Source organism: Xenia sp. Carnegie-2017, unplaced genomic scaffold (assembly GCF_021976095.1).
Source record: "Xenia sp. Carnegie-2017 unplaced genomic scaffold, XeniaSp_v1 HiC_scaffold_13, whole genome shotgun sequence".
Classification (NCBI taxonomy): domain Eukaryota; kingdom Metazoa; phylum Cnidaria; class Anthozoa; order Malacalcyonacea; family Xeniidae; genus Xenia; species Xenia sp. Carnegie-2017.
The window spans coordinates 1,208,937-1,235,064 of record NW_025813436.1 but is presented as its reverse complement, the minus strand read 5'-3'; the positions used below and the strand labels follow the sequence as shown (position 1 = coordinate 1,235,064).

At 33.4% G+C, this 26,128-nt stretch overlaps 1 protein-coding gene and 3 long non-coding RNA genes across 9 annotated transcripts; all 4 read right to left on the bottom strand.

Moving 5' to 3' along the window:
* Positions 1-1,346: 1,346 nt before the first annotated feature.
* Positions 1,347-16,045, bottom strand: LOC124433550. Of its 6 annotated transcripts, XR_006944499.1 has the most exons (13): positions 15,860-16,045; positions 12,510-12,569; positions 12,347-12,388; positions 11,208-11,273; positions 9,839-10,146; positions 9,587-9,655; positions 2,885-2,923; positions 2,527-2,591; positions 2,279-2,389; positions 2,125-2,168; positions 2,000-2,060; positions 1,853-1,901; positions 1,721-1,783 (listed from the first exon to the last, which is right to left on the bottom strand). It is a non-coding gene; the product is annotated as an uncharacterized LOC124433550 (long non-coding RNA). The 6 variants fall into 6 exon arrangements; XR_006944498.1 differs by lacking the exon at positions 1,721-1,783 and adding an exon at positions 1,347-1,426 and having other exon boundaries at positions 1,839-1,901; positions 2,125-2,389; XR_006944496.1 differs by having other exon boundaries at positions 1,715-1,746; positions 1,839-1,901; positions 2,125-2,389.
* Positions 2,935-3,241, bottom strand: LOC124433554. The gene is made up of 2 exons (XR_006944504.1): positions 3,143-3,241; positions 2,935-2,987 (listed from the first exon to the last, which is right to left on the bottom strand). It is a non-coding gene; the product is annotated as an uncharacterized LOC124433554 (long non-coding RNA).
* Positions 16,046-22,310: 6,265 nt separating the features above from the next.
* On the bottom strand, positions 22,311-24,961 carry LOC124433549. The gene is made up of 7 exons (XM_046983341.1): positions 24,905-24,961; positions 24,411-24,479; positions 24,250-24,300; positions 24,063-24,104; positions 23,220-23,417; positions 22,553-22,622; positions 22,311-22,490 (listed from the first exon to the last, which is right to left on the bottom strand). The coding sequence occupies exons 5-7, from the start codon at positions 23,385-23,387 to the stop codon at positions 22,420-22,422; spliced, it is 309 nt and encodes a 102-aa protein (XP_046839297.1). The 5' UTR covers positions 23,388-23,417; positions 24,063-24,104; positions 24,250-24,300; positions 24,411-24,479; positions 24,905-24,961; the 3' UTR covers positions 22,311-22,419.
* LOC124433555 lies at positions 24,958-26,058 on the bottom strand. Its single transcript, XR_006944505.1, has 3 exons — positions 25,900-26,058; positions 25,754-25,801; positions 24,958-25,109 (listed from the first exon to the last, which is right to left on the bottom strand). It is a non-coding gene; the product is annotated as an uncharacterized LOC124433555 (long non-coding RNA).
* Positions 26,059-26,128: the final 70 nt, after the last annotated feature.

Here is a 26,128-nt window from a genome sequence, read left to right as displayed (position 1 = left end):
TCATTATCTTTTGTTTTGAATGCATTGACTGATGTAAAATGCGACGTATAAAACTGACTTTAATTTGTACAACGTCGTTGAATATATGGAGTCTTAAGCTCTCTTTAACTCCTTGATATTATTGCATGACCAGATTTATATTCCGCTTCACATTTGTCCATTTTACAGTTGGACCATTCTTTCAGCGATCACGATCTTTTCGCCCTTTCTTGACAGCACAAACAGATGTAAACTGAGAACATTCTCGAAGCCTTGGATTTCGTTGGTTCCATAAGTCCGTCGGAAATGTGAACCTCTCCAGTTCTTTCGTCCTTGATCAAGTTCAAACAGTGGCTGGTCTTCTGTGACACATCTCAAAATTGCTGCTGTATTCTTTGAAGATTTTAACTTCTCCTTTGCTTTTCTAACACATCCGTGTTGTTGCCATCCAAATCAGGGAATATTGGTTCCAGGGAACCTTCTCTCATATTTATACACAACGTAATGGACATTTAAAGATCATCATTTTGTCAACTTTTTTTAACATTTCCACTAAGTCTTCAAATGATACCTGGACTTGAACGACGGTACATTACAGTAATCTCCTCCGCAATTTTTATCGTTAAAGACTTCATCAATTTTGCGATGTCCTTGTAGGGCACATATTTGCGCCTTCCTCTTTCAGCAACGTCATCATTGCATTGCTACCACATGGTGCGTGATTACATGCAAGGACTCCTACTGGATCCAGTCGGAGACCTAAAACATATTATATACTTTAGGTACAAAACAGTATCAATTACTTTAAAACCAAGAGTATAAAGCTGACTTTAATCTTGTAAATGTTAGTATTTTTTGTTCAATGGGTACTTTGAATCTCCTTCACATAGAGATTATTGAATGAGTTTTTGCAGGTAATTATTTGATAATTTGAAAATTTGAGGTAATTATTTGATAATTTGAAAAGCAAATTCACAATTACATGCATCAGCTAACTAAAATAATTACAGAGAAAATTGCCATGATAAAATCTATAAACGATAATTGATTGAGATTATTGAGATTATTTGAATATTTCACCAATGGATTTTCATTCCTAAAATGCCTGTAGCATACAGTAATGCCAATATTAGATACATCTACTGAAACCAGTTACGTTTTAAGAGAATTTACAGAAAATTGAGGTAAGCTCCGTTTGTTTGTCAGAATCAAGAAGAAAAAGACGTGTGAAGTTGTGTAAAATTAAGATTTAGTATAAAATAAAACGAAAATGATATGTTATAGTCATTAATGACAGCTAGCGATGATGAATGTCAAGTGATAAATGATTTTGATATCATGAAGTTGTTACCAAAACATTTACCTGGTTAGAACCAAGCCGTTTCTCTTTCGAGTTTTTCCAAAATGATATTTTTGACATCAAAGATGAAGGAGTAAAGATTGTGCTCTGAAAAAAACAAGGTGGACTTAGTAATTCCTCGACAATTGGTTTTTTCAGGAAAACACGTGAAAAACACTAGCAAACAAACCGATAGCTTACATAGCTTATTAAACTAATGTGGTTGCTCCTCAATCAGTTACTGAAATGTGTTTTCACATTCTCAAGCCTTGCTTTTAGTGCTAGTTATTTAAAAAGCTTTTGTTCAGTTGGTCCATAGTTTTAGAATTCAAAAGATTCACTGAAGAATTTACAGGTTACTTTACTGAAAGCACTGTATTGTTAGAGATATCTTCGCCCTTTCGACACTCTCCACAAATGAAATCATCCTGACATCATAACCAAAATTTGCATGTTCGTAATTTACTATAACCATAATTTATAAAGGTTTTGGATTCATCATAATAATTCATAAACATACCTTACTGTTTGTACCTGGTTCGTGTGCAAGCCCTTCTCTCTTGATCTTCTGCAAATTTTTCGGCTGCAATTGACAAATAACCAAGCAATAATAAAATATACACATGTAACGTATCAAATGTACAAGTACGAAAGAGCTGTGTTGTTTAGGGAAAGACTCACTTTAAAAATACACTATCTGCAACAAGAATTTGTAGTTTTGAGGGGAATGGAACCGGAGAATCTATGGTGCACATAATAAAAGTTAATACAAAATTCAACAACAATTAAACACTAAAACTTCAAACCTTCTGCTCATAATTGCCCAAGTACATTTTTCCAGTGAAAAATTCTATACATTAAATCACAAGCGAAATAACACTACATGTTGACATTCAACCTTAAAAGCGAGTTTATTTAAATGGTTGATTGAAGGGAAAACTGTTTGAAAATTGTACATACAGATTTCGTAAATACTTGTGCATATTTTTTCTTCAAGTTCATCAGACATTGAAGATCAGCATCATCAATTGCTGTTCTCGATTTTTCTATGACATCTGCAAATTCTCGTAACTAAAAATTTAATTTGAAAGCTAAAAATGAACAAAAAATACCTAGCAAATACTATGGTCCATAATGTTCTTATCATGAAGTGAAAATCATCTGACAACCCATAATGCGCTGTTAGACAATCACAATTTTCAACAAACCTTTCAATTGTTGACAGTTATAGTTTGGCGATCATCTACTGCGTCTTACATAAGAAGCATATGAACTATAACACAAACCAAACTTTCTTGCTACATATTTACATGTGATGTTTGCATGGTTTATTTAATTTTCATTTTTTTGTTCAAATACTACCATAAACTCTTGGCAAATATATAATTGAATCATCGACAGCAAGTTTGAATAATCGTAATCCTGCGTGGGCAGAAAAGAAAAGCTAAGCAAATTACTCCTATAACTTTCGTAGTTCTCATTGCCTGATGGAACTCTTAAAATATTTCCTAAGCCTTGTTTTAAAGATGGTTGATCACATCATCACAAAATTTATCTTTCCCGTACCTCGTTAATGAATTCCTCTGTTCTCGCCATATTAGCTACCTGCTGAAAACGAATAAGAAGAATAAAATCTTGTTTAATGTATCCTTCTTTCCAATGCGGTTTTCTGTGGATAAAATGAAAGATAGTGCAATTTAACAAGATGTACATTATAAGTGCGGCACTTGATTTGACAAATGACGCATAACAAATTCCCTATTTCATCTCGCGAAAAAGAACAACACTAAAGGTATTTGTCCTAATGATCTTTCAAATACTCACTTTCTTTCTTTTAAATCGCAGAACAATGTTTACAGTTTTTGTGAACTATAATGAAACGAACGCCTTTCAAACGAACTCTGTACAAAGTCTTTTTAACGAAAAAACTGAATACGTATGCAAAATTTTTTCCAAGGTCACATGAAATAGCACTTGATTATAATAACAATTGATTAAAATTTTTAGTTGTCTGAGGAATGTAAACATCTTGTTGTTGGGTATAATGCATAACGTAATAAAAAAACCAGACGCAGAAAAATATTTAGATTAGCTACGTTCACTTTCTTCTTCCTTTACTCATTTAATCTGATCTTTGGCAAATTTAATATTGAAAAACAGCGTTTGAGTATTCACGAAAAAAATTAAATATTGAAAGTTACACAATTGCGTTGTGTTTTATCTGATGAAAACTTAAAACCCACAATGTGAATGCTGATGATACAATTTTGTATTTAATGCAAAATGCAAATTTTTGCTAAATGCAAAACCTAATAAGTGGTGGCAAGAGGTCAAACAACCCAGTGGAAACTATGAATTTAACTGAAAAAAATTGAAGACATGTTATCTACAGAATTAGATAACGATGAAAAATTTTATGCGATAAAATCAACACATCCTTTATAAATGTGATGCAAGAATATTCTCCGCTATCTCCTGATGAATATATGTCTATGGATGAGAACGATCAGTTCATCGAAGTCAACAAAATCGAGGTTGTTAAAAAGTTAAGAAAAATTAGTCACTCAAAGGCCGGCAGTCCTGATGGTCTCCTTAATTGGGTACTGAAATATCAATGAGTGTTTACTTTATGTTGGCAATATCGAGGGCCCAGCCTCCCCTCCCAATGAGCAGACGTAATGCTCTAAAAAAATACAAAATCAGTGTGGAAACTATGAAGGCCAGAAAGGTAGAAGGCAATTTTAATTGACTACCTAAATATGTTACTACCAACCCCAACTGTTGTCGCGAATAATGTATCTGTTGATTGATGTTGTGATAATGTACAGGTACTCACTTGAACTAATGTATTTTGATATGGCTGGTGATATTAAAAGCGTTCGCTTGTAACAAATTTCTTCTTTGTTGAGGTCGCTGACGTGTCATTTATTTCGTTTTGTTTTTTTAACTGCGCAATATGGACTTTGAATTGTTTTTTTACAAAATGATGATGCAATGTCGATTGTGATTGATTAAGAGCAAACACATAGTTATAAATACGCAACATACACAACCAAAACATTGTAAATTATCTGTAGGTGACGTAATTTTTAGTATGAAAATTGTAAACGCAAAAAGTCTTATGGCGGAATCGTCGAGGTTTGCAAGCATTTCACAAACGGATTTGGCTTGAATTTTTTAAAATAATAACAGGAATAACACTGATGTGAATAACACGTTCAGTCAAAAAACAAGAGAAGATTTTGCATCTTTCGATCTCAAATCTCCTACATGTAAAGGTGGAAACGTTTTATTATGTTTAGAAACATCTACGATTAGTTCTTTGCATTTAGATACGCTAAGTTTCATTTTGTTCTGTGTTCCATGTGGGATGCTTTCGGTAGCAGTACAGTCATCGACTAATTTCCATTGACCCGGCCACCATTCTAAAAGATCTTTAATCATTACTTGGAAAAGTATCGGACACAAAACTGTTCATTCGGCTACACCACTGTTGATGGCTCGCCATTCAGAGACATAATCGTTTAGTTTCATGCTTTGTTTTCTTTCAGTTAAGAAGTTTCGTTCTTTACTTTTTCAGAGACTTTCATGTTTCATAATTTCTTTAGTAAAATGTTGTGCTCGATAAGATCGAGAGATTTAGAAAAATCAAGAATTGAAACTCGCACTGAGTTACCGGTTCTGTCAGTTTTACAAAGCAAGTGGTAAAAGAAACTGATCAGACAGTGAGAAGGAGAAGAATTAGGAATTGATCTAAATTATTTTAGATCAATAACTTCCCATATGGAATTAAAAAACCCAATACATGAATTCTTAATATTTTCACTCCTCTTTCCTTACTGACAACATTGCGGCCAATATGCGCGAGGATAAGTTTTTGCGAGACTGAGCCATTGAGTTCTATAATAACTGGAAGGGCTAAGTGGACTAGGGCGATGTAGTCAAAAACATGGATGCCACATGACCTATTTCCGCTGAAATGTTCGCTTTGCAGAAAAATTACTCTCGACCTCCCCTGTCATTTATAGTAAATTATATAGGATTTATTAAAACAAACACGTTTTTGTGTTATGTCTACTATAATGCCAACACTTTTATCGTTCAATTGTTGAATACCTAATGAGCACAAAAGGAACATCTCACTGTAACAGGTAAGATATTTGCTTGTTTTGTTTGTTCATCAAAGATTGAAAAGCAATTAATACTCTTAAAAAGACACAAAATCTAGAAGACCGTATTAAAAACACTGACTTTCATACCAAATATACTGATATTTTCCTGTTTTTTGTTATGAAATTCAATAATTTTACCCATCTATTAGCAAAATAGTGTCCCTGATGCCAAAATAGAGCCCGCACAGTTTCTCAGTGAATAGATAACATGAAGAAACTGCCACCTCCACCAGTAACCATAAAATGGAGCACAATTTGTTCTGATCCTATTTGCTGACAACACAAAGCGATGATCAGTTTGCAAAGTGTTTCAGGAATATGATGCAGGATTAACACCATTTCATCATTATTTCAGGAGTTTTTGACCATGGTCTAATTTTAGGGATGGGGACGATATATTAATGATTCCTTGAATGCTTTGAAAAGAAAGTAAAGGTAGCAAAGAAAGATGGCGAGGCAAGGTGGCTGTAAGCGCTTGGATACTTGATGCAATGTCAATTCACAGTACTGTAAAATGGTCATTAAGTTTGTGTTTATGTGGATATTGATATTGATACTGAGATTGATGATTTATGACTCACTTTTTTATAAGTAAATGGTCAAATCATGTCATATCTTTATTAAAATATTTCTGTAGAGTGTTGTTTGAATGTTACTAATATCTAATGAATGCTATATTGAAGCATTAAAGAAAACTTCAAATTTGTAGTACTATATATTTCTTCCTTACTTCAGTTTTTACCTTAAATGACATTTTGAGCTATTTACCTATTATAGCAAAGAATGGACATGTGGCATTTGCTTTATTTCCTGCTTTTTTAAAAACGGGAAAACTTTTTGACTTTTCCAAGTGCTTCTTCAATTTTTTGCATCGTGAGTTTGTTCACGATATGGATGAGAAACAGGTAGTACAAATCTGTAACTATATAATTTCTAAAAATCTTTAAGGTTTCTTTAAATTATAGATCTAAATGTTTAACTATTAAAGGTTACTAGGTAATTTGTATACAATATTTATTTTTATTTATCAATGACCTATACCCATCATCTCTTATGCTAACTTGAGTCGTTTAGAAATTTAAATGAAAATTAATCACACAAAATCAAAAATATTGAGTCAAGAGGTAACTTTTCAGCCATTTATTCATTTATACAGAGTGGCATGCATGTACAAGAGCAAATCTTACAATTGTGACGAAAAACCAAAAGGCCATTACATGAAAGAAAGCAAAAAAGTAATGAGAATGAAGGACTCAAAATGAGCTAGCACTTCTCACGGCAACCGTACAGATAATCCAAGATGTACTTTTTCTTCGTATAAACCATAAAATTTAATAAGGCAAACAAGTTTGAATGTTGACGTGGCTGCGTCGTGCATCTGCTTTGATATGTAGCCAGCAAAAAGCTTCTTCGTCGGTAGTTACAAAAACGCATGTTTGTAAGAGCCGACAACTAACAACCACAGTTGACTCGCTTTTATGAATTTCAGTTTTTTACCTTGATTTTAGATCATAAGTTTGCTTGTCAAATGCCAAATAAGAAAATACTTTTTTAAATGAAGATATGATCTTCGCACTTTGCTGGACAATTTAAGCAATCGTCTCAGGACCTGAAAAAATCAGGTGACTCAACGGGATTCGAACCCATGACCTCTGCGGTGCCGGTGCAGCATACATTCATACAAAACATTCATACAAAATACTTTTTTCTCACTCTTTCTTCAGGGGGGAGTCAGAAATTGCAAAATTTTCTACAAAGCAGTCAATTTCAGTGAATGTCAGCGGAAATAGATAAATTTTACCACCTTTTTGACAACATCTGATATCTAAAGCCGCTCTTGAGATAGCCGCTCCAGTTATTATAGAACTAAATGATGTGAGCATACTGTACAATACCTATATAGTGGTTCAGTTCACTGATTCAGTAACAGACAATTTTAGGACCTGGAAATATTTGTTGAAACAATTGATTTTAAAATATAGTGTCTCTAATTTTACCAAACTAGTTAACAGCATGGAGGGCGAATTATTAAGTTCTATTAAATTACTTGGACGGGAAAAGGGGCCTGGAACATGTTGTCAAAAACATCGATGCCGAAAGGAAATTTTGGGTGAAAACTTTCCTCTTGAAAAATTATTTTGTCATTCACTCCTCGTGATTTCTAAATACTGAAAGTAAAACCAGTGAAAATAATGGTGAAAACAATCACGATTAGAGAGAACACTGACATCACGAGGTACCGCACGCTAGTGTCCAGGACCGGGTATATCAGAATGCAATTTTCGTCAAAACGGTATTTTTAACCGCCGATATTTTCACTTCTATTATACTTATACGAATACTATAGAAAAGCTAAACGCTCATCACACTAAGTGCATTCTGAACTTTTAACTCATACCAAAATGTACAAAGATGAAGCTTTATTTTATAAACACGTTGTGGAAACTTCTCCAATTGTCGCAATTCGTTTTATTATAGATAAGTTTGCATAAATCCACTGATTTGTACTAGTAGTTCATTCGTAGTTCATATCCTGGGCTAAATGCTCTTGGTAGTTGGTAGCTCATGTCTATCAACAGTTCTCCCTTGTAAGCAAATATTGGTTAAAAGTAGCCAAATTTTAGCAAAAGACCAAATTCGTTTCTTAAGTTTCTTCATTCTGTATGGCATTAAGTGAACTTTAATATACACTGGAACAATATGTCAGAGGGGGGAATTGAAGCCATATGATGGCAGCCATTTAGGTCGCTCTAGTCCTTTGGTAGACTAAATAGAATTTTTATATTTATAAATTTGCAAAAGTGAACTTGTCCTTGACATAGCTAATCGTTCAAACCACCCAAATATTTTAGTTCCATGTTAAATACACAAACTCAAAAGATTTTTTAAAAATTGAGCAATTTGCAAGAGAAAATGGTGTTTTTTAGAAGCATATATATATACAGCTCAGATCATTACTAAGAATGCAAGATCCTCGCAAAAGAGTTTTAAAAGAGTTTAAAATCTTCATCTTATGAATTTACTTTTTTATGTAAATGCATATGAAGATTATATTTTAAATACATAAAATTTGTTCTTTTACTGTCAGTGTAAAGCATAAAAAGAGAGAAAATAAAATAAACACATTCATAAAACGGGCCGGTAAGCTTAGTATATAATATTGTTAAAAGAAAACAATAAATAAACGAGGAAAATAGTGAGTCATCAAATAAGATATATCAGTGGAACAATTTTAAACGTAAAAGTCGTAAATTATAAACTATCAGTTTTACAAAATGCTTTAAATATTGATATATTTTTCTATTTCTTGTCATTCAGTCCATCGTCATTCATTGTTTTAGTTAGTCGATCAATCCCCTAGATTATTGCCGATTATTTTCTCTTTACAAATATCCTGCTGTAGCATACACTAAGTATGAGCGATACAATTTTAAAGCACAAAATCTGTCAAAAAACAACAGTGAATATTTTTTCACGTTTGTCAACTGCCAAGAAGCCAAAACAAACGTCAGTTGCGAAGAAAACAATTAGAAACTGAATTATTTCAGAGGAGAGTTGATTAAAATTTAGCTGGATGTTTGGCTTGAACCAATCACGGGATAAAACAATACAAGTTATGGTTCCAGTAAATTTTATATATTTCACTCGTGATTATACGAATTTACCATGGTTACATTTATTACAATGATGTCTTTAGTAGTGTTAGTACGAGCATTGAGCAATCCTTTCTATTGCTTCTTATTGAGTTCTGACATATTAACTTATCATAAAGATATACCATAAACGTAGCTATGTGATAACAAAGGCACATGGTAGTGATTTACTTTTGTTTCAAGGAGACTGGGACTTTAAGGAATTTGAGATCTTTTAAGACTTAGGATTTCAATTAAATTACACTGGGGAGTGTAGGTCATGCAATGTTTATAGCTTTCACCAATCAATAATCTCATCAACTACATGCTGCACATTGTCCTTTACAATAGACTAACTTTTCTCAGCTATCGTGTACTGATGTCTACTTTCTTGGGGATTTTGATAAATGTCATGTAAAATTAGAACAGCATACACAATTATATGCAAAAATAAATTGACATACTGTTGGATCTTGTAGTTCTCCAATTTCTTTTAGTGCTTGCTGTTGTAATGTTTCTTGCCCCTCTGGCCGCTATATACAATAAACAAATATTGAATGAAACATTTTCCTACCCACCTTTTATGTGAAAGGAAATTTATAAGTTTGGTCGTCCAAATTAAAACTCATGAAAATAAAAAATAACTGCACAAGGATAAAATTTGGCACTGAACAGGAACTTTGTGAACTATGGGATATTGGACCGAGAAAAATCACCTTTTTGACTTGAACACGTTTTTCGGGCACATTTTGATCTTTTTCCATACATTTCTTTAGTTCTTGTTCCAATCTCTGTATTACATTGTTATTTCACGGACGTGCAACTCGAATCTCCGTCTTTCATCGTTTATTTTGCTAATTTTCAACTCAAATCTCCGTCTTTCATCATTTTTTTCGATAATTTGCATCTCCAATCTCCGTATTTCATCTTCTTGTTTATTGTTAGAAACAATGCAGGAACTATTTTTTGTAAAAGCTTCATTGTCACTTGATATCTTACTTGTATCACAATGGATTAAATTTTCCTAAGAAAGAGCAACTATTAATGTTTTCACTGGTCATTTATTTTGTTCAATAAATAGTACTGAGACACAAGTCTATTGTGTTCGTAGTGACATTGTTTTTGTACACTCAGGATTGAATCTGTGAGTTGCCATTTTAAGTAATGTTTCTACATGGAACAACATGCGACTTCAATTATTTAAAAAAATAAAATGTTTCGAGCATTGAATATTTGTTAGGTGTTACTCGGGACACTATAAAAACAAATTATTTGTCCATGTATGGCAGGATTTTCTCTAAAAGATCTCAAATCAAGCAAGTGAAAATGCCCTCTTCGAACAATTGTGAGATGATTTTGAAGCCCCACTTAGGGCCTGTTTATATGAGCCAGGCTGGCCCACTTTACCGGGTTAGCCTGGCAGTAGCAAAATCTCGCCTCTTTTAGTATTTACATATAATTTCAAATTTGATTCATATGAGAGGCAGGCTGCCTCGTAAAGCCGCTTGAGCGAGGCTGGATCTCATAATAAACGGGCTCATGTGAATGCACTAGACGAGCTATCCCGGCATGCTGGGCCAAACATTGCACTAGAGCGCATGCTCATAAAATTCAATGTGGTAGAAAATACGGGGCACGTAAAAGGACAACTTTCGGTGAGTTGTGCATAAGTTGTCCATAGAATAATGCATAACATTACAGAGTTTCTTTCAGCTTATGAAAGTAATATGAATATCGGGATTTGGACTTTTATCCTGCTTTCGTAATTAATTATTTCTGTACTTGCCGGGCCAGCCTGCCTCATGTGAATGAAATAATAAACTGGCCCGGCAAAGCGCCAGCCCGGCTCATATGAACAAGCCCTTAGTGAGTGTGAGTCTTAACATTTAACTAATTTTGACAATCACAAATGAATATATCAATAGCCCATTGACGTCCAGCAATTGACCAAAATTTCGTTTTGTAAACCATGTTCGATTATGATATTATATTCCTAATTTTCTGTTTTGGAAAGCAAGAAAAACCACTGGCGATCAACTGCAAGGGTAAACTTAACAATATATTTTATACGTATAGCCAACATACTGAAATAATCCCGCTTCCGTAAGTCTCTTGAATCTGGTCTCCTATACTCTCTTCTTTTGTTAGTGTCTGTAAATTAAAACAATAGCTTTTCTTCAGTTGGTCATCAATGTTAGAATTGTAAGAACACACCGGAGAATTTACAGGTTATTATCGTTATACAGGACATATTCTTCTTCGGGCTACCGAATGAAAGCCCGAGTTTGAAATTTGGATTATCCTATATTGGCGCGAGAATACATAAATCAGACATGACTGATCCAAAGTCGTTGAAGTAATCTAATTCCTTCTTGGATCGCTTCACGCGCGAGTGTCACTTAAGGCACGTATTATTATGAAACATGATTTACTTCCATGTTAACAATATGTTGCCACATTTGAAATCATTATAATACACAAATATAACCAAATACTGTTCTCGAGTTGCCCGAGTGAATGCCTGATAGGTGTTATGTTTTGTGAGAAATATAACACACGACTGACAGGTCATTCAGTGAAACTTATTTGTGTTTATATTTACTAATCATAATTTACATAATGCACATGGTTTTAAAACATAATAATGTATGAGCATACTTTATTGCATGTTCTAGGTTTATTGAGTCTGTACGCGATCTTTCGATACAATAAAAAAAAAAATAACTAAGAAATGATAAATATGTATGTGTATTTTAATAATATTCATAGGGGAGAGAGAGGAATCTCTTTAAAAATACACTGACTGAAATTTAATACTGACGAATTTGAGCCACTTTCTTGATTACAAAAGAAGCTTAAACTTTGAAATGGTATAAAACGTACGCATTTATGCTTAAAAAAGGAAAAGGATCAAGCTCATACGGGTAATAATACATTGTTTTTAAACATAATATGCCATGGCGGAGTAAAATACAGTTTGTTCTCTATATTACTCTCAAGAAGAGTACTAACACCCTTTAACAGCCTAAAATTGTAAGAAAAACGGAAAATTGATTTGGAGTTGCATAACCTATAACTAAACTATATGCTTTTCTTAAAATGTATGATGTTTGTTGTCGTGGTGCATCTTCTTGCAAAATAGTCGTACTATGCTACTGCTGATTTATTTTATCTTCCCCAACAATTCATCAAGCTTCTGTTTATTCTCAACTTTTCATGTATACCTCAAAACTGTCCAAGTCTGTATCTTGCGCCTCGGCCATGATCTGACATAGAAAATGAATTTCACATTAATCGTTCAGGACATTGCCAACATGGTGCTCATTTCATTGAGAAGCAGCCTTTCAAGTGGAATTTTGACAACATGTAAACAAATTAAGATCTTACCACTTTTATTTTTATACTTCGTAGATCTTCCCAACTATATTGAATGAATTTCAAGCCCAACTGCAAAAAAGAGTAAAAAATTAAGAAAATCAAAAAATTTTGTCGCAAAAAATTCTAAATATCCGTATTTCAAGTTCAAACATCGGAATAAATTATAAAGATCTATGATATGAAACACGTAGAGAATGTACTCTATTGTATGGAGTATAGGCAGAACATCACAGTGAACAAACGCACCATTACGTAATTATGTCTGGATTATTATGCCGGGTTTTATTTAATTTGAAAAGTATTCTTATATGATTTTTTTAATAGAAGAATTTTCAAGATTTTGGTACAAGGAACAACGTTTTGGCGAGCAGCCTCCTAACCCCTCGTCAAATTGTTGAGACGTCAATTTTTCGGGCATGTCAATTTGTCCATTTAATATCGTGCAGTTAATTTTATGAAAATTTTGAATCCAAACCAGCGTAATTTATACTATAAAAGAGTGAAATGAAATGCACGTAAATCTAATCTAAAGAAACTTATGCTCTAAAATGGTTGAATTGTAAATCCAATCTATGGAAGGCCTGCAAATAACAGTATCCAAATTTTTCGATACTTGGTGTAAAAATCGACATTTTGTAAATATCGACAAGTATCAATACTTGGTATCAGGTATCTTACAAACGAAGGTGCGAGAAAAGTTCCTTAGATGCTTGTTTTTTTGGTAATATTTTGTTGATTTGGTGATTTGGGAAGCTTGGCATAGTAATTTTCTAGTGATTGATAGTAGTACATAGTAAGTGATTGCAATCTAATATTTAGCGGTTTGATATTATGATATATTGCAGAAACTGATATTTTAAAGCACCAAGTCAGTGTTAACTAGATCTTACACAGCATGTACTTGTTGGTATAAAAAAGATCTAGGGACTTGCCACAGGGACAGCGGAAGCAAGAGACAAAGCAGACAGGACTAGCTTAACTTGAATTTGCAATATCAAAAAACTGCAATTATGATCTTCACATGGTATGTTGCCTTCAATCATTTCTTCTGCTGAGTTAACCATGCGAATGACCGTTAAAATATGTTCTGACCTAATGACGTTCAAAAGAAAGCTTGCATAGTCCAAAATATGTAAATAAAATTTAACTGATAAGTTCCTATTCACATAAAATTTGCAACAATCCTCTCCATTCCGCAAATAGGAAATGCTGCCTATAAAACTGCGCCTGTTAAAAAAAGCCAATCTTTTGCTTCAAGTGTTACGTTGCTGTATTCATTTGGTAAAGACTTTAAACCAGACTACACATCTCGTGTTCCACTGAAAATATGACTCCCAAATCTCGATCAATGCCAACCTGATACTCTCTTCCTCTAGCTCTTCCGATGGAGCTTTACCAACATTGGAGAACAACGACCCTTGTTCTCCTATGTTGGTATATAATTCGTCAAAACTTACTAGCCGAAGGTTTGTCTCAGAATTTAGATTTCTGAGTGGATGTCATTAATACGAGTTAATTCCTGTACCGCAAACCCCCCTGCCAATTCCCAACTCATGAACACAAATTTATTTACGGTGTGATGATAATTATTTGCTTATCTTCGTGGGGGGTATAAAACTAAACAATAATGGCAGGCACAGTGACACACTCTTAATGTAAAATGTGCAGTACAGAAATAGCCTTTTTTGTTTTTTTTTAAACATCCAGTCAATTATTTGATGTTGTCACGATATTTAAAATATCTACGTACGACAGTGTTTATGTATGTCGAGGATAGTCACCGTCTGAACGACATAGTCGACATTAAAGAATCAAGTGCACGCTTGAATTGAATTGAAACCGAATAAAGCGTCTGTTGATTAACAGCTGGGCAGCAGTCATGATTATAATAAAAAAAGTTTCACTTGGCAGAGATTTTGAAAATTTTTGTATCTACCAGCAAGCAAAGTTCAGAAAGTTGATAATTTTTACCATAAATCATAAATCTCTGTTTTAGTGTTTTGTTTGCAAATGTGTGTGCAGGACTGCAAGTGTGTTTATCATATGCTCATCAGTGCTTAAGAAAAACAAAATTTTCCACATACCACAGCGCATGTAATAAAAAAAGACAATAAATGTAGTTTGGATGTGATAAGACAATGAAAAAATTCAAAGAAGAATATATATATTATATATATATTGTCATTGCTACTGGCTCATAAGTCATTGATTATTAGATAACTAGCTCACCCGGATTAAGAATTTTTAGTTTCTGGGGGTGCAACAAAACATTGTTGATATTCATTTAAGTTTAGCTTCACAGCTTTTACACGGATACATAGGTACATAATCCATTTATTTCTCGATTTTCTCAAATTTTTATTCATGTTATAGGTAATACTATTTAATGTACACTGTGATTAGTTTCAAACAATGGGGGCTCTGGGATAGAGGTGGACAATTAGAATGAACTGGGATGGCGTGAAACTTAAGCTGAACTAAATTGTTGCAAAAGCCTTTTTAAGGAGTTTCCATGCTGGTTGTAGATGTTAAAATAAGTTAAGAAAAGTGATTCTTATCTTATGATGAGGATTCAAACATTGCATAAAATTACATTGCAAAGTGTATTTACTTCAGAATTCTTTTGCAGTCAAAGAATTTAAGGCTAAAATGTAAAAATCACTAGGGCAACAACATTACCAAATGTAAAAATGTATTTGTGGTTTAAGCATTTTTAATTTCAATTTTAAAATAACATGATGTAGTCATTGTTTTGAAGCTTTATTGATGCTCATTTGATTTTTCCAATTGATTATATGGACAAAGATATTTTGTGGTACTGGTGTCATAAAGTTGAAAGGCAAAGTTGTATGATTAAATTGCTCCATGGGAAATTTAGGGATCAGATATTTTCCATTACATGTGGTTTGTCCAAATACTATTCATGGTATACACAATTTACTGGCATTAAAAGTTTTGCCTGAAATATTTCATGCTTAGATTTCAGTGAATTACTTTAATTAATTTTCAATTTCAGTTAATGAACAATTTTGAAGTTGTAAACAAGGCGAATTTGATTGTAGATGGCATGTAGAAATAAGAACTTTCAGAGTGAGTTGTTTCTGATGGTCTTTAACCCAAAATCGCAAGAGAATGATTTCCGCTTCTTCAAAAGACGAAAATACTTTCTAGTTCATCTAGCTTTGTGAAGTTGTTTGCTTATTAATGAATAAAGTCTTTAACACGCGATCGACAGAACTAGAAATTTATGCGACATTACAACGAACTGGAGACACAAATTGCAAATTGCGCAGCACTAATTCACGGTTCACCTGGGATAAAACGACGAAAGAAAATGTAATGGATTATCAAATACTTACTTCTTTCCTTTAAGTTTCTTTAAGGACAATACTTAAGGGATTTGTTTGACAGTGATGAAAGAAAAACAAACAGTTACTTTCAATAAAGTGATTCTACGAACCATCTCGATGTTAGCATCTGTTGCACCAACCTTATAATATGTATGCGAAAATTTTGATTAGAGCACAACATGGCCTCCAACTTTACAAAAAGCTGCATTAAATTAAAGAAATAAATTATAATAATAATTGTTGACATAATTTCGTAAAAGCACTATTGCTAATGCGCTTCTAATATACACGACGAGTTTTTTAAACCTTGTATCATTATTAGAGCTATTTCATTCATACTGAAGATGGCATCATGAGATGTCGAAACATGTCTGTTCTAAAAAAACTCGTCGTGTATATTAAATGCGCATCAATAATTGTTGAAAAATTGAAGAGTTTCGTGGAATGTAAACATGTCATCGTAAGGTAATTCTTTACTTACTGAAGAAGGCTAAATCTACGAAAAATATTCAATTGACTTTTTTTCTTCCCATCTAACCCATTTGTATCGATTTTTGGTACATTTAGTATTTAAATCGGCGTGAAACTGCATTGATTCAAGTTTTGATGAAAAGCTAAGAAATAAAAGATGTTTACTATTGTTTGATAAGACTTATGTAAACCGAGGGAGAACTTAAGCGCAGATACGTACAAGCACGAGATCGAAATACATACACAAAAGGTACATCGATATCAAATACATCCACAAAGACTTCGCAGCCAAATATTTGAAATAAAGCCAGTTTTAAAAATGTTGAAACTGTTAATCACAATCAAGATGATTGGTGTTTATTTCAATTCAGTTCACTTTCATTTCAGTTTTAAAAATAGACGTGGCTAAAAATCAACTTTTCTCGCAGCTTTCTGTACGCTAAGCGTAATAAATGTCGATATCACCGTAAATCGTCAAAAAAGGCAGACATTAAAACTCAAAAACTTACAGTGATTTTTCTTTTATTTAACAGCAGCATCTGCTGTCTATGTTTTTATCGAGAAAAAGGTAGCAATGACGTCTAAATTGTGCAACGCATTTAAGAATAACATAAAGTTTCACACTAAGACTAAAAATCATATAGTTACCCACGCAATTTGACGTAACAATGTTTAGTTACCAGCTTTCCTGCTGCTCATTATCTTACAAATAAATAAACATGGCAGATCGTTATGTATGCCACCTGCATAAAAACCATAATGATAGGCAATAATCTCGCCACAATCTTCATTGCCATTGTTATTACTAGGTTGGCCTTCCCCCCAGTTGGTGGAAACCGGACGACGGCCATTAGTAGTGTAGAATTTCTAGCCGAGGCCTAGGGCCGTCTTGAAGAAACCAATAAAAGCCTTATTTACCCTTTTTTACTCATTTCTGAATAAAGATAGTCATTGTTTGTCTTTGAGAAGGGAACTGCAAAGTCAGCACCTTTATCCAGACAATACTTTCTTGCATTAAGCCAGGTGGTTGTGTGATTACTGAAATAGTAACAATTTCCATGTACACACTCCAAACCTATATGAGAATTTTAACTGATTTCAAAATTTCTTAGTTAAACTAGTTTTTTATTCTAAGACAATATTAGTGCTAAACTCTTATGTGCACTTACCATTCAGCCGTCTCCAAGCACTTCCCAAAACAAACAGCAGTAGCAGTACTTTCATGTTGCTGTTCATTTTCTCAATGATGTTTTTTCTTTAAAAATGGAAAGTGTAACTTATTACTTGTGTACTCCATGTATTTTTAGTGAATCCTATTTCTTTGAGAGTATTTTATTGTATCGTGTATTTTTAGTGCTTCTCGAGGTGTATCCTTGTGCATCTTATTCGTTTAGTTTTCCTGTTCGAATGATGTAGCGTCAAAACGAAACATGTGACTATTACGACCCTAGTGATACATAAGTTAGAGCAGGGGTCTCCAAACTTTACAGCCAGAAGGCCACATTAACTTTTATCCAGCATGTTGAGGGCCGACGAACTGTATACCGCTGGTCAAAGAGCAAGTATTTTAATAAAACGAAGTACAGTACACAAGCTTCATTAGTTAAGAAAATATTTATTCAAAATTTAAAGGTTAAATTTCAACCAAGAGTAGTATCATAACAAAATCACAATTAGTCTGTTCAGTTTTCTCAATGTGATTGATGAAATTGGCTTTCTTAAGTTTCTCCGCGGGCCGGATTGAGACGCCCAACGGGCCGCATCTGGCCCGCGGGCCGTAGTTTGGAGACCCCTGAGTTAGAGTATAAGACAAAAAATTTGTCATCAAATCTGGCAGGGACAGAGGAGGGTTATTCCCCTCCCCCGCCCCTTATTAATTTTGCCGTTGTTTTACTTTCTGAAAAGAGCCCCCGCACGCTTACTTTTTAACGAACTTCAGTGCTAAGAAATTCCATATAAAAGTGGCAGAAGAATGATGTAAGAAAACTTGGGACGCTAATAGTGTGTGAATTACATGATAGTTTATTTGCTTTGAACAAAAGCAAGGCAAGATAGAATTGAGACCAATAAAGGTTGCGTTTTGGATTGATCGACTTGCCAAGCTAAACCCAGAGCAACTGAGGTGTGTGTGTGTGTGATTGGCGACGAATTCAAGTTCGTCAAAATATATAGTTGCAGCTCTTGATAGTAACGCTGTGGCAGCGTGTACACTTAGAAGAGGGGCAAGGACACAATGAAAAATGCAGTAGAAATGCTGAGCTTTTAATTCGGAGTTACGAGAACTTATGTCGCCGAGATAGGCTCGGTCATCCTGCTCTTATGGAAATTTTTTTTAATTCACAATTTTTTGACCAGACTGAAATGTTAAGATTTGTGAGAATAGTTTGTACACATCACAATCTCGTTCTGTACAAAAACACTTCGGTCCGATATTTCTCAGAAAGGAAAAAAACCTGGCGCTTGGTCAACAAGTAATAATTGTTGATTACCACTGATATTTTATGATAAAAATAGCTACTCAATGTTTGAAATACTCTCACTAAACTGAATAAAGTACTAGTTTTAAGGACGTAAACATTCACAGAATTGGCGTAAAACGAATTTAAACTTCTGTTTTGAATTTGAAGACCATCTCACGAATTACCATAACACCTAGCGTATCTAGCAAAAGAAACAGGTAATCTAATTTTCTTAACAGATCTTTTCTGATGGCCTCGAGGAAATCTTAACTCATTTCCTAAACCTTTTTTTTGAGACATTGTCCATCACAACATTTGTGTTTTGCGTTACGCAAGTCATTATATATGAAATGGTTATGAAGTACTCACGTCTTATCTCTAAGTAGCAGGACAACGTTCACAAGATATGGTTGACAGTAAGGAAAGCAAAAACGTCTTTAGCAAAGTATCTTATCCAAACGCCGTCTTGCAACTACTCGGTTCGACGAATTGACGGATTTGACATACGTATGCAAAAGTTTCTTTCAGAGCGCATATGGTAGTTGGGTTACATGAAACAGCATTTAATATTAATAACAATTGATGAAATATTATAAAGTTTTGAAGAATGTAAAAATGTCAATGTTGGGTAATACTTCACGTAATAAAGAAACCAAAAAACACAAAAACATTCAGATGACGTTTATTTGTTTCTTTCTATAACCATGAACACTTTGACGAATTTAATATTGAAATTTTTTTGCAAATATGTTGGAGTTTTGAAAACAAGCACTACACACAATGTTTATGGTGAATGAGATGAAAGAGTTAATGAAACATGCGTTGTAATTATTGATGGTGGAATTTTAATAAAGTATATCGTTTAAGGCCGGGTCCATCGTTACATATTTGTAGATGTAGATTGTGCAGGTTAGTAGAATCCTGAGAAGGACTGTTGATGCTGTCTACAAACATGTAACACCAAATTATCTCATAAAATCAATTCTTTTACTTGTGACTTTTTGACAGTAGTTAATTTTCATTTCGTCCTTCAGTTTTCTCTTGCATCTAGTATTCATTTTGCGCAATTTAATGTTGCTTAATTACAAATCAATCTCTTCCAATAACTCTTAGGCAATTATAAAGTCTTCCAAACCTATAACGTTTTCTGAGGAAATCCGGCAATTCCAACTTTCGCTACATGTTAAGATCTGGAAAATGGTCTTCACTACAAGATAACTTAAGTCATATATATGTCATTAAGTTATACGAAAAATGTTATTGTTATAAGCCTTGTGCATAAGCACTTCCTTGTATAATCTAAGCCGATAAAAACCGTATTTTAAGCATTTCTAGAAATTGCGTCAGTCAGCATGAGCATTTTATAACTTACATGCATGTCAAATGTCATTTCGTGAACTATTTCCATGTACTGCGCGTTATAAGTTGTCACATGGGTAGGGATAGCGTTCCAGCATCCCAGCATTCAGTGCGTGCATTAGCAGCGTCTCCCAGCAATTTTGAGACTGACAATTTTGGAAATTTCAAAAGTCAGCCTCGCGGAAGAAAAATAGCCGCGTCCAAAACACTCATGAAAACGGGAAGTTTCAGAAGATAATATAACTAAAATTGTAAATGAACTCATCAGTCATCAATATGTCAGAAAACAAACATCAAATCCACCCCCCCAATTCGTCACCTTCGAAAGCCTTGGCCATGGTTGCTTATTAGATTAAATGATGAGAAAAGAAGGCCAGAAGTCACTTAAAGCCTTGCAAAGGTTGTTGATAAACTTCATCGCACGTAGCTCACTGAAGAAAAATTAAAAGAGAAACAAGATTTTCCCTCAGTTAAAAAAATGTGAGGCCATGGAACCCACCAGAGTAAACTCGGAAAATTGGCAACAGCTGCAACCCAAAAAAAGGAGAGTTCCTTACTAAATGGATTAATCAGTTGAGCAAAACTCTCCTCCAGCTGGCAGAAAGCTTCTCTGAGGCGAAAGCAAAGAATTATTTGTAAAACAGGCTTTTGATACTTTATCCTTAATTGCACAAGCGAATAGAGAGTTAAAACAAAGACAACGAGATTGAACTGACTAAACCTAAACTCAACAACAAAAATCTCACGTGTTTGACTTGTAGTGCAAAAAAATAAAATTCAAAATTTAAAGGAGATGAACCTGTATGCTGATTTTTGATGTGATTCTTGTGAATTCTACCACTTGTGATGCAGTAAAAGGTGATCACATCCCTCTACTCTCAAAAGTCCACCCTTGACTTACCATTTTGATATATGAATGCTGGGTGTATTCAAACGTTTCAATTTCAATTAAAACATAAATAAAATTTCATGGATGAAAAATAAAATTAAGATATGAGTTATAAACGACAAATACCATTCCTGTGACAAGGCAAGGAATCATCTAAATAATGAAGGAATAAAACCAAAGGGAAATTAAAACAGCAAAATCGTATTATTATACTCATGAAATTCTATTTAGTTTTACTGTTGATATTTGTTTTCTATCTGTTGTCAATGATAGTTATAAGACAGTAAACTACAATGCCAAAGAAATATGGAACTTTTGTAATCATTGTCAACAATAAGACTAGACTTGAACAACAACTAGATTTTGAGAAATGTGAAATTATACAAAAATGAGATGACTGGCTACTTGCAAACTAAAATGGTCATATTTTGCATTGAATTATATAAAAGTCTTTCGCGCAATGGGTCTGGGTTCCTTTTTGGGAGAGTTAGTGTGAGCTTAGTGCAATTTTTCTATAGCTTCTTATGATCTTCCGACAGTACATGAATCTATTATTCACGCAGCTCAGTTGTATTATGCAATGTGCTTTCTTTGCAATCAAAAATAATTCATCCTCATTATTATTATTATTATTAAAGATATATTATACGTAGCAATTAACTATAACGATACATATTTATACCAAAAGCTCTCACCAAATTTACACTTAAACAAACGATTTTAAGAAAAGATCATTGTGATTATATGATACTCAAAATTTGACATCTCACCAATTAATAAACCGTAAAACTGTGACAATTACTACATGCATTACAAAATTGATTGCAAATCACTATAAAAAGAAAAATCCAGTTAATTGGCGGAGTTATTGCTTTTGTGCGCTTCAACATAGTTATTTGAACAAAAATACTCTTTGCACTTTGACCATTCTTTTCAATGAGAGGTATCTTATCATTCTTATCATTCGTATAAGTCAATACGAGGATCTGTAAGCTGCGAAGATTTTCCAAATTTTCGACTTCGTCTTCGTTGATAGTAGCGTCGTAAATATTCACTTCTTCACCATTTTCGTCCATAATCAAGACGACACAATGACTCTTCTCGGCAGTGATATAAATCATAAGTCCTGCTTTATGATGCGACACTTTAAATTCATTAATGCCGTATTTAGAAAATAATGCTTTCTGCCAACACCGACCTCTTTTTTGAAGATTGATGTTAAGAAGCCTTTTTGTAGGGCAATAAGTATGTTGGTACATGGCATCACCATCGTTTTTTTTAGTTTTGCTAGCACTTCCTTCATTGGCTGTTCCCAATCCTCATTTACTTCCTTCATTAGCTTTTCCCAATCCTCATTTTCTTCCTTCATTAGCTCATTTAGTTCTTGCTCATTATTCAGCAACTCCAAAATTTTCATCACAAACTTGGTCCCCAACGAAATCTGACCCAATTTTTGAATCAGCTGTACAGGACAGAAACAAATTTGCAAGGTAGTTAACAACAGTTTTAGGTTAGCCAAAGCACATGGTGCAAATTTACAGAACAACGCTTTTCCATCGTTTTTTCTGATTTCTCTTGAAATTGAGTCTGCTTTCTATAGAAATCAGTTGGGTACAATTAATACATGAATAAACACGTCCCTACTAGCTACGTCCTAGCTACAAGGCACGTTCCAGCTACGCCCCTGTTGTTTTTACTCAAATTGAGCTTTTTTTGCCTCCTTGTTCTCTTAAATGCTAAATTATCTCCTGAATTTATAGCATGCAGATTTTAATCTGCAAAGTATAAAATACAACAGAGGACAAATGACATATGACAGATGCACAATTTTTTAACTTGAAACGTTTCTTAAACGTATTTCCTCACTTATGATGTTTCTTATAGAGTATTGGATATTATCATGTGATTCATGACTTATACTAAGAAAAGTATTCTGAAATTATATTGTCTATAAAATAATCGCAACAAATATACTCATACATTGTACAGTGATGTACACGAACTATTCCATCAAAATGGTTGCGGAAGATTTGAAATTTTAGATAATATAGAAAAAGTCAGTTATTGTCTCGTCATTGAGCAAAAATGTGTCATCGTTCTCAATAGCTTGGCGTTAAGAGCCTTTTCAGTCAGCAAAATTCTTAATTAGAATTCAAAATGTCCTCACGAATTTGTATAAAAAAATGTTTACCCTTTTGATGATTTTTAAGGAATGTGCGAAAGTTTGTAAATCTTGATTGCTCTTTAAATGATTCAAATGGTTGCTATCGACATAACTCGAGTGTACACCGTTTATTTCAGGCTCCTCGGATGAAGATTCAGTAATCTCATTTGTTAGAAGAGCAGGATCTTCCTCCATCTCATAGTATGTGTCACATGATCCATCGACCTACAAGTAAACAAAATTCAATAAATAATATTGACAAGAATTAAATTTTCAAAAATTTTCCATGAAAGTATATATTGTAAAAACTGAAAAACACTACAATACTTTGTCCATCTCCAATGACGTCGATTTGCTCTCGCATGATTCATTAACGGTGTTAAGTTTATCATTGTCTTCATCAATTATTTTAATTAGTTTTTAGTATTTACTTTATGCATTGTACCAACAAACAAAAAATCTGAAAATAAGTTAGTAAGAATATTGCACCTAATTCAGACTCAAATAAAAAATACCCTTTGCAATAGGTTCTAGTGGTTTGACATAGATTTTGTTTGGTTTAAGACATAAAAATGGTTATTTTAGAATCTTAAGCAACTACGATTAAGTTCAGATAGTGTTAATACAATTCTTTCTTTCTATAATACAAATAAGAACAGGAAACATAAAAAACACTGCTGAGGGGCAATATTCACATGTGCATGTTATAGTTCACAGGAAACAATCAATTTCAAAGTAGCTCGATACACCAGAACAGGAATATATGGATATATGCCACTTTTTGTAACAAAAGCTTTTCTACAATTGTGTTAGTTGGTCTACAATTTTAGAACTAAAAAGAAATTATGGAAAATTTACAGTTTACTATACCAGAGAGATTGTCTCGTCAGAGATATCCTTGCAAAATTCTGTCTATAAAACAATAATTTCATAATTAACATAATTATGTAAATTAGTTCCATTTGTGTCTGGTTGAGATTGTATTATTAAAAACAGCAGTTTTTTTTGTGTTGATCACTTATTTAAGAAATTAAAAGATAATTTGAAGATACCTTACCGAATAGGCTGTTTTGTATGAGGCATCTTTGCACTCTTTCGACGACACTGTCTAGAAAACGAAATCATTCTAACATGTTATATTGTAAAGATTATAATTTAGTTGCTATAACTTAAAAATTCTTATACAATTGTATTCTGCCCCAATAATGTGTAAAATACCGTATCGTCATTTGCTTCATCGTTTTCGTGCCCAGGCTCTCCACTTATGCTGTCTTGCACACCTGACAGCTACAAATAACAAATGAAAACGATTGATAAAGTATACACTCGTATCCATACATTTGAATTTTAATTCGATGTTTAAAAGCTATAAAACTAAGGCTTTAGTGGTGGGATATAGTTCAAATATCCCGTACACGAAACACTCCTTTAAGCATTTGTCATGAGTCTGAATATGAACAAAGCATTAACACTGAAATAGTGCAAATTCAAATTTTTTTTATATTGAATTATATTATAATATATTAGCATGTCATAAAAATAGTTTTATTGTACATAATTTCCTAAATCTAGACGGTAAATTTTTCACGGTACACCTCATGCACTTCTATTTTCGTTCAATCATCCACACTCTAAACCCATTCCAATTAAGATTTGGATCTTCAAAAATTTCCCTAGTCTATCACCGACTATTGTATTACAAATCCACTGACCTCATTGTCCTTGTCTGACGAAATATCATTTACAACTGACTTGTCAGTATGTTCCTCTGGCTGAAAAATTTATGAAGTCATTTGAAATAAGAACGCCATCCATAAGTCCGTGCCAAGAAAATAAAGATGACATAGCTACCGTAGAATCTTCATTTTGTTTATCACAGGCTTGAATTGCCAGTTGTCGTTGTTCATTCCTTGACAGCTACAAAGAACAAAATTTTGTACCATTATTTTCCAAAACATTCTATGCATTTTTGTGAAAGAATATTTTTACAATAGGTCACTCAAAAATCTCATGAAGTAAAGAAATAATCGCACAGAATGAAACACTTCCTTATATTTTAACGATATACAAACAGGAACAGGGATCTTGTGGACTGGTGAGCGTTGTAGTAGGGGGTCTCGCATGTAAAGAGGAGGGGCTTTTCTATAGAGAAAAGGAATAGGACGCCCAAGGGATGGAAAAACTGGGTTATTGAGAAAAATGCCACTTTCAGAAAATGCAATCTGAGCCTTTTGTATAAATATCCTTCTTATCCAATAAAGCATAACAACAAAAAATAAACTTGGGAAATTTTTCAGGAATATATACATGAACCTTATAAAATGTAAAACCCTGAGATATATATTCCACTTATCAAGTTTACGAAGATTATGAAACTTTGAATAATGCGCGATTAAAAGTTTTAGGAAAACTTAAAAATTCACCAAAAATTAATTCTGTAGCCCTTTCGAAAGAAAAAGAAGTTCATATTTTTCATTGAACAATAAACAATTGCTTTCCTTCAGTTGGTTCTCAAATTCAGATTTTTCACGACATATTTGAGAAATTGCAAGTTACTATACCGGAGACATTGTCTTGTGAGAAACATTCTCAATCTCTTCTGATAATGTCTAAACAATTAATCCACGAAACTTTATAATTCATAATTAAAAAGCAAACAATAATTTCCAAAATGTTTTTGCTCCATCATAGTAACATATAAACATACTTTGTTAGTCGGTCCATTGTGCTCATTGACAGAGATTTCTCCAACGTTGTCTTTTTGCGGCTGCAATAAACAAAAAACAACGCAATGACAAAACAAGCATTTGCATACTATAATGATATTCATACGAATGTTGGGTGTGAAAAATATATCTGACTGATGTTGAAGAACGACGAATTTTAGCCTTTGGAAATGGTATACAATTCAATTTTTTTAGCAAATAAAAGTAGTG

What these genes read in the sequence shown, in the direction of transcription:
- LOC124433549 (XM_046983341.1), bottom strand. Translation starts at nt 23,387, where the DNA reads ATGGAGGAAGATCCTGCTCTTCTAACAAATGAGATTACTGAATCTTCA. An exon ending in CCTTAAAAATCATCAAAAGG is followed by an intron (nt 22,623 to 23,219) that starts GTAAACATTTTT and finishes TGATTTCTATAG; the next exon opens with AAAGCAGACTCAATTTCAAG. An exon ending in GTTCTGTAAATTTGCACCAT is followed by an intron (nt 22,491 to 22,552) that starts GTGCTTTGGCTA and finishes TGTCCTGTACAG; the next exon opens with CTGATTCAAAAATTGGGTCA.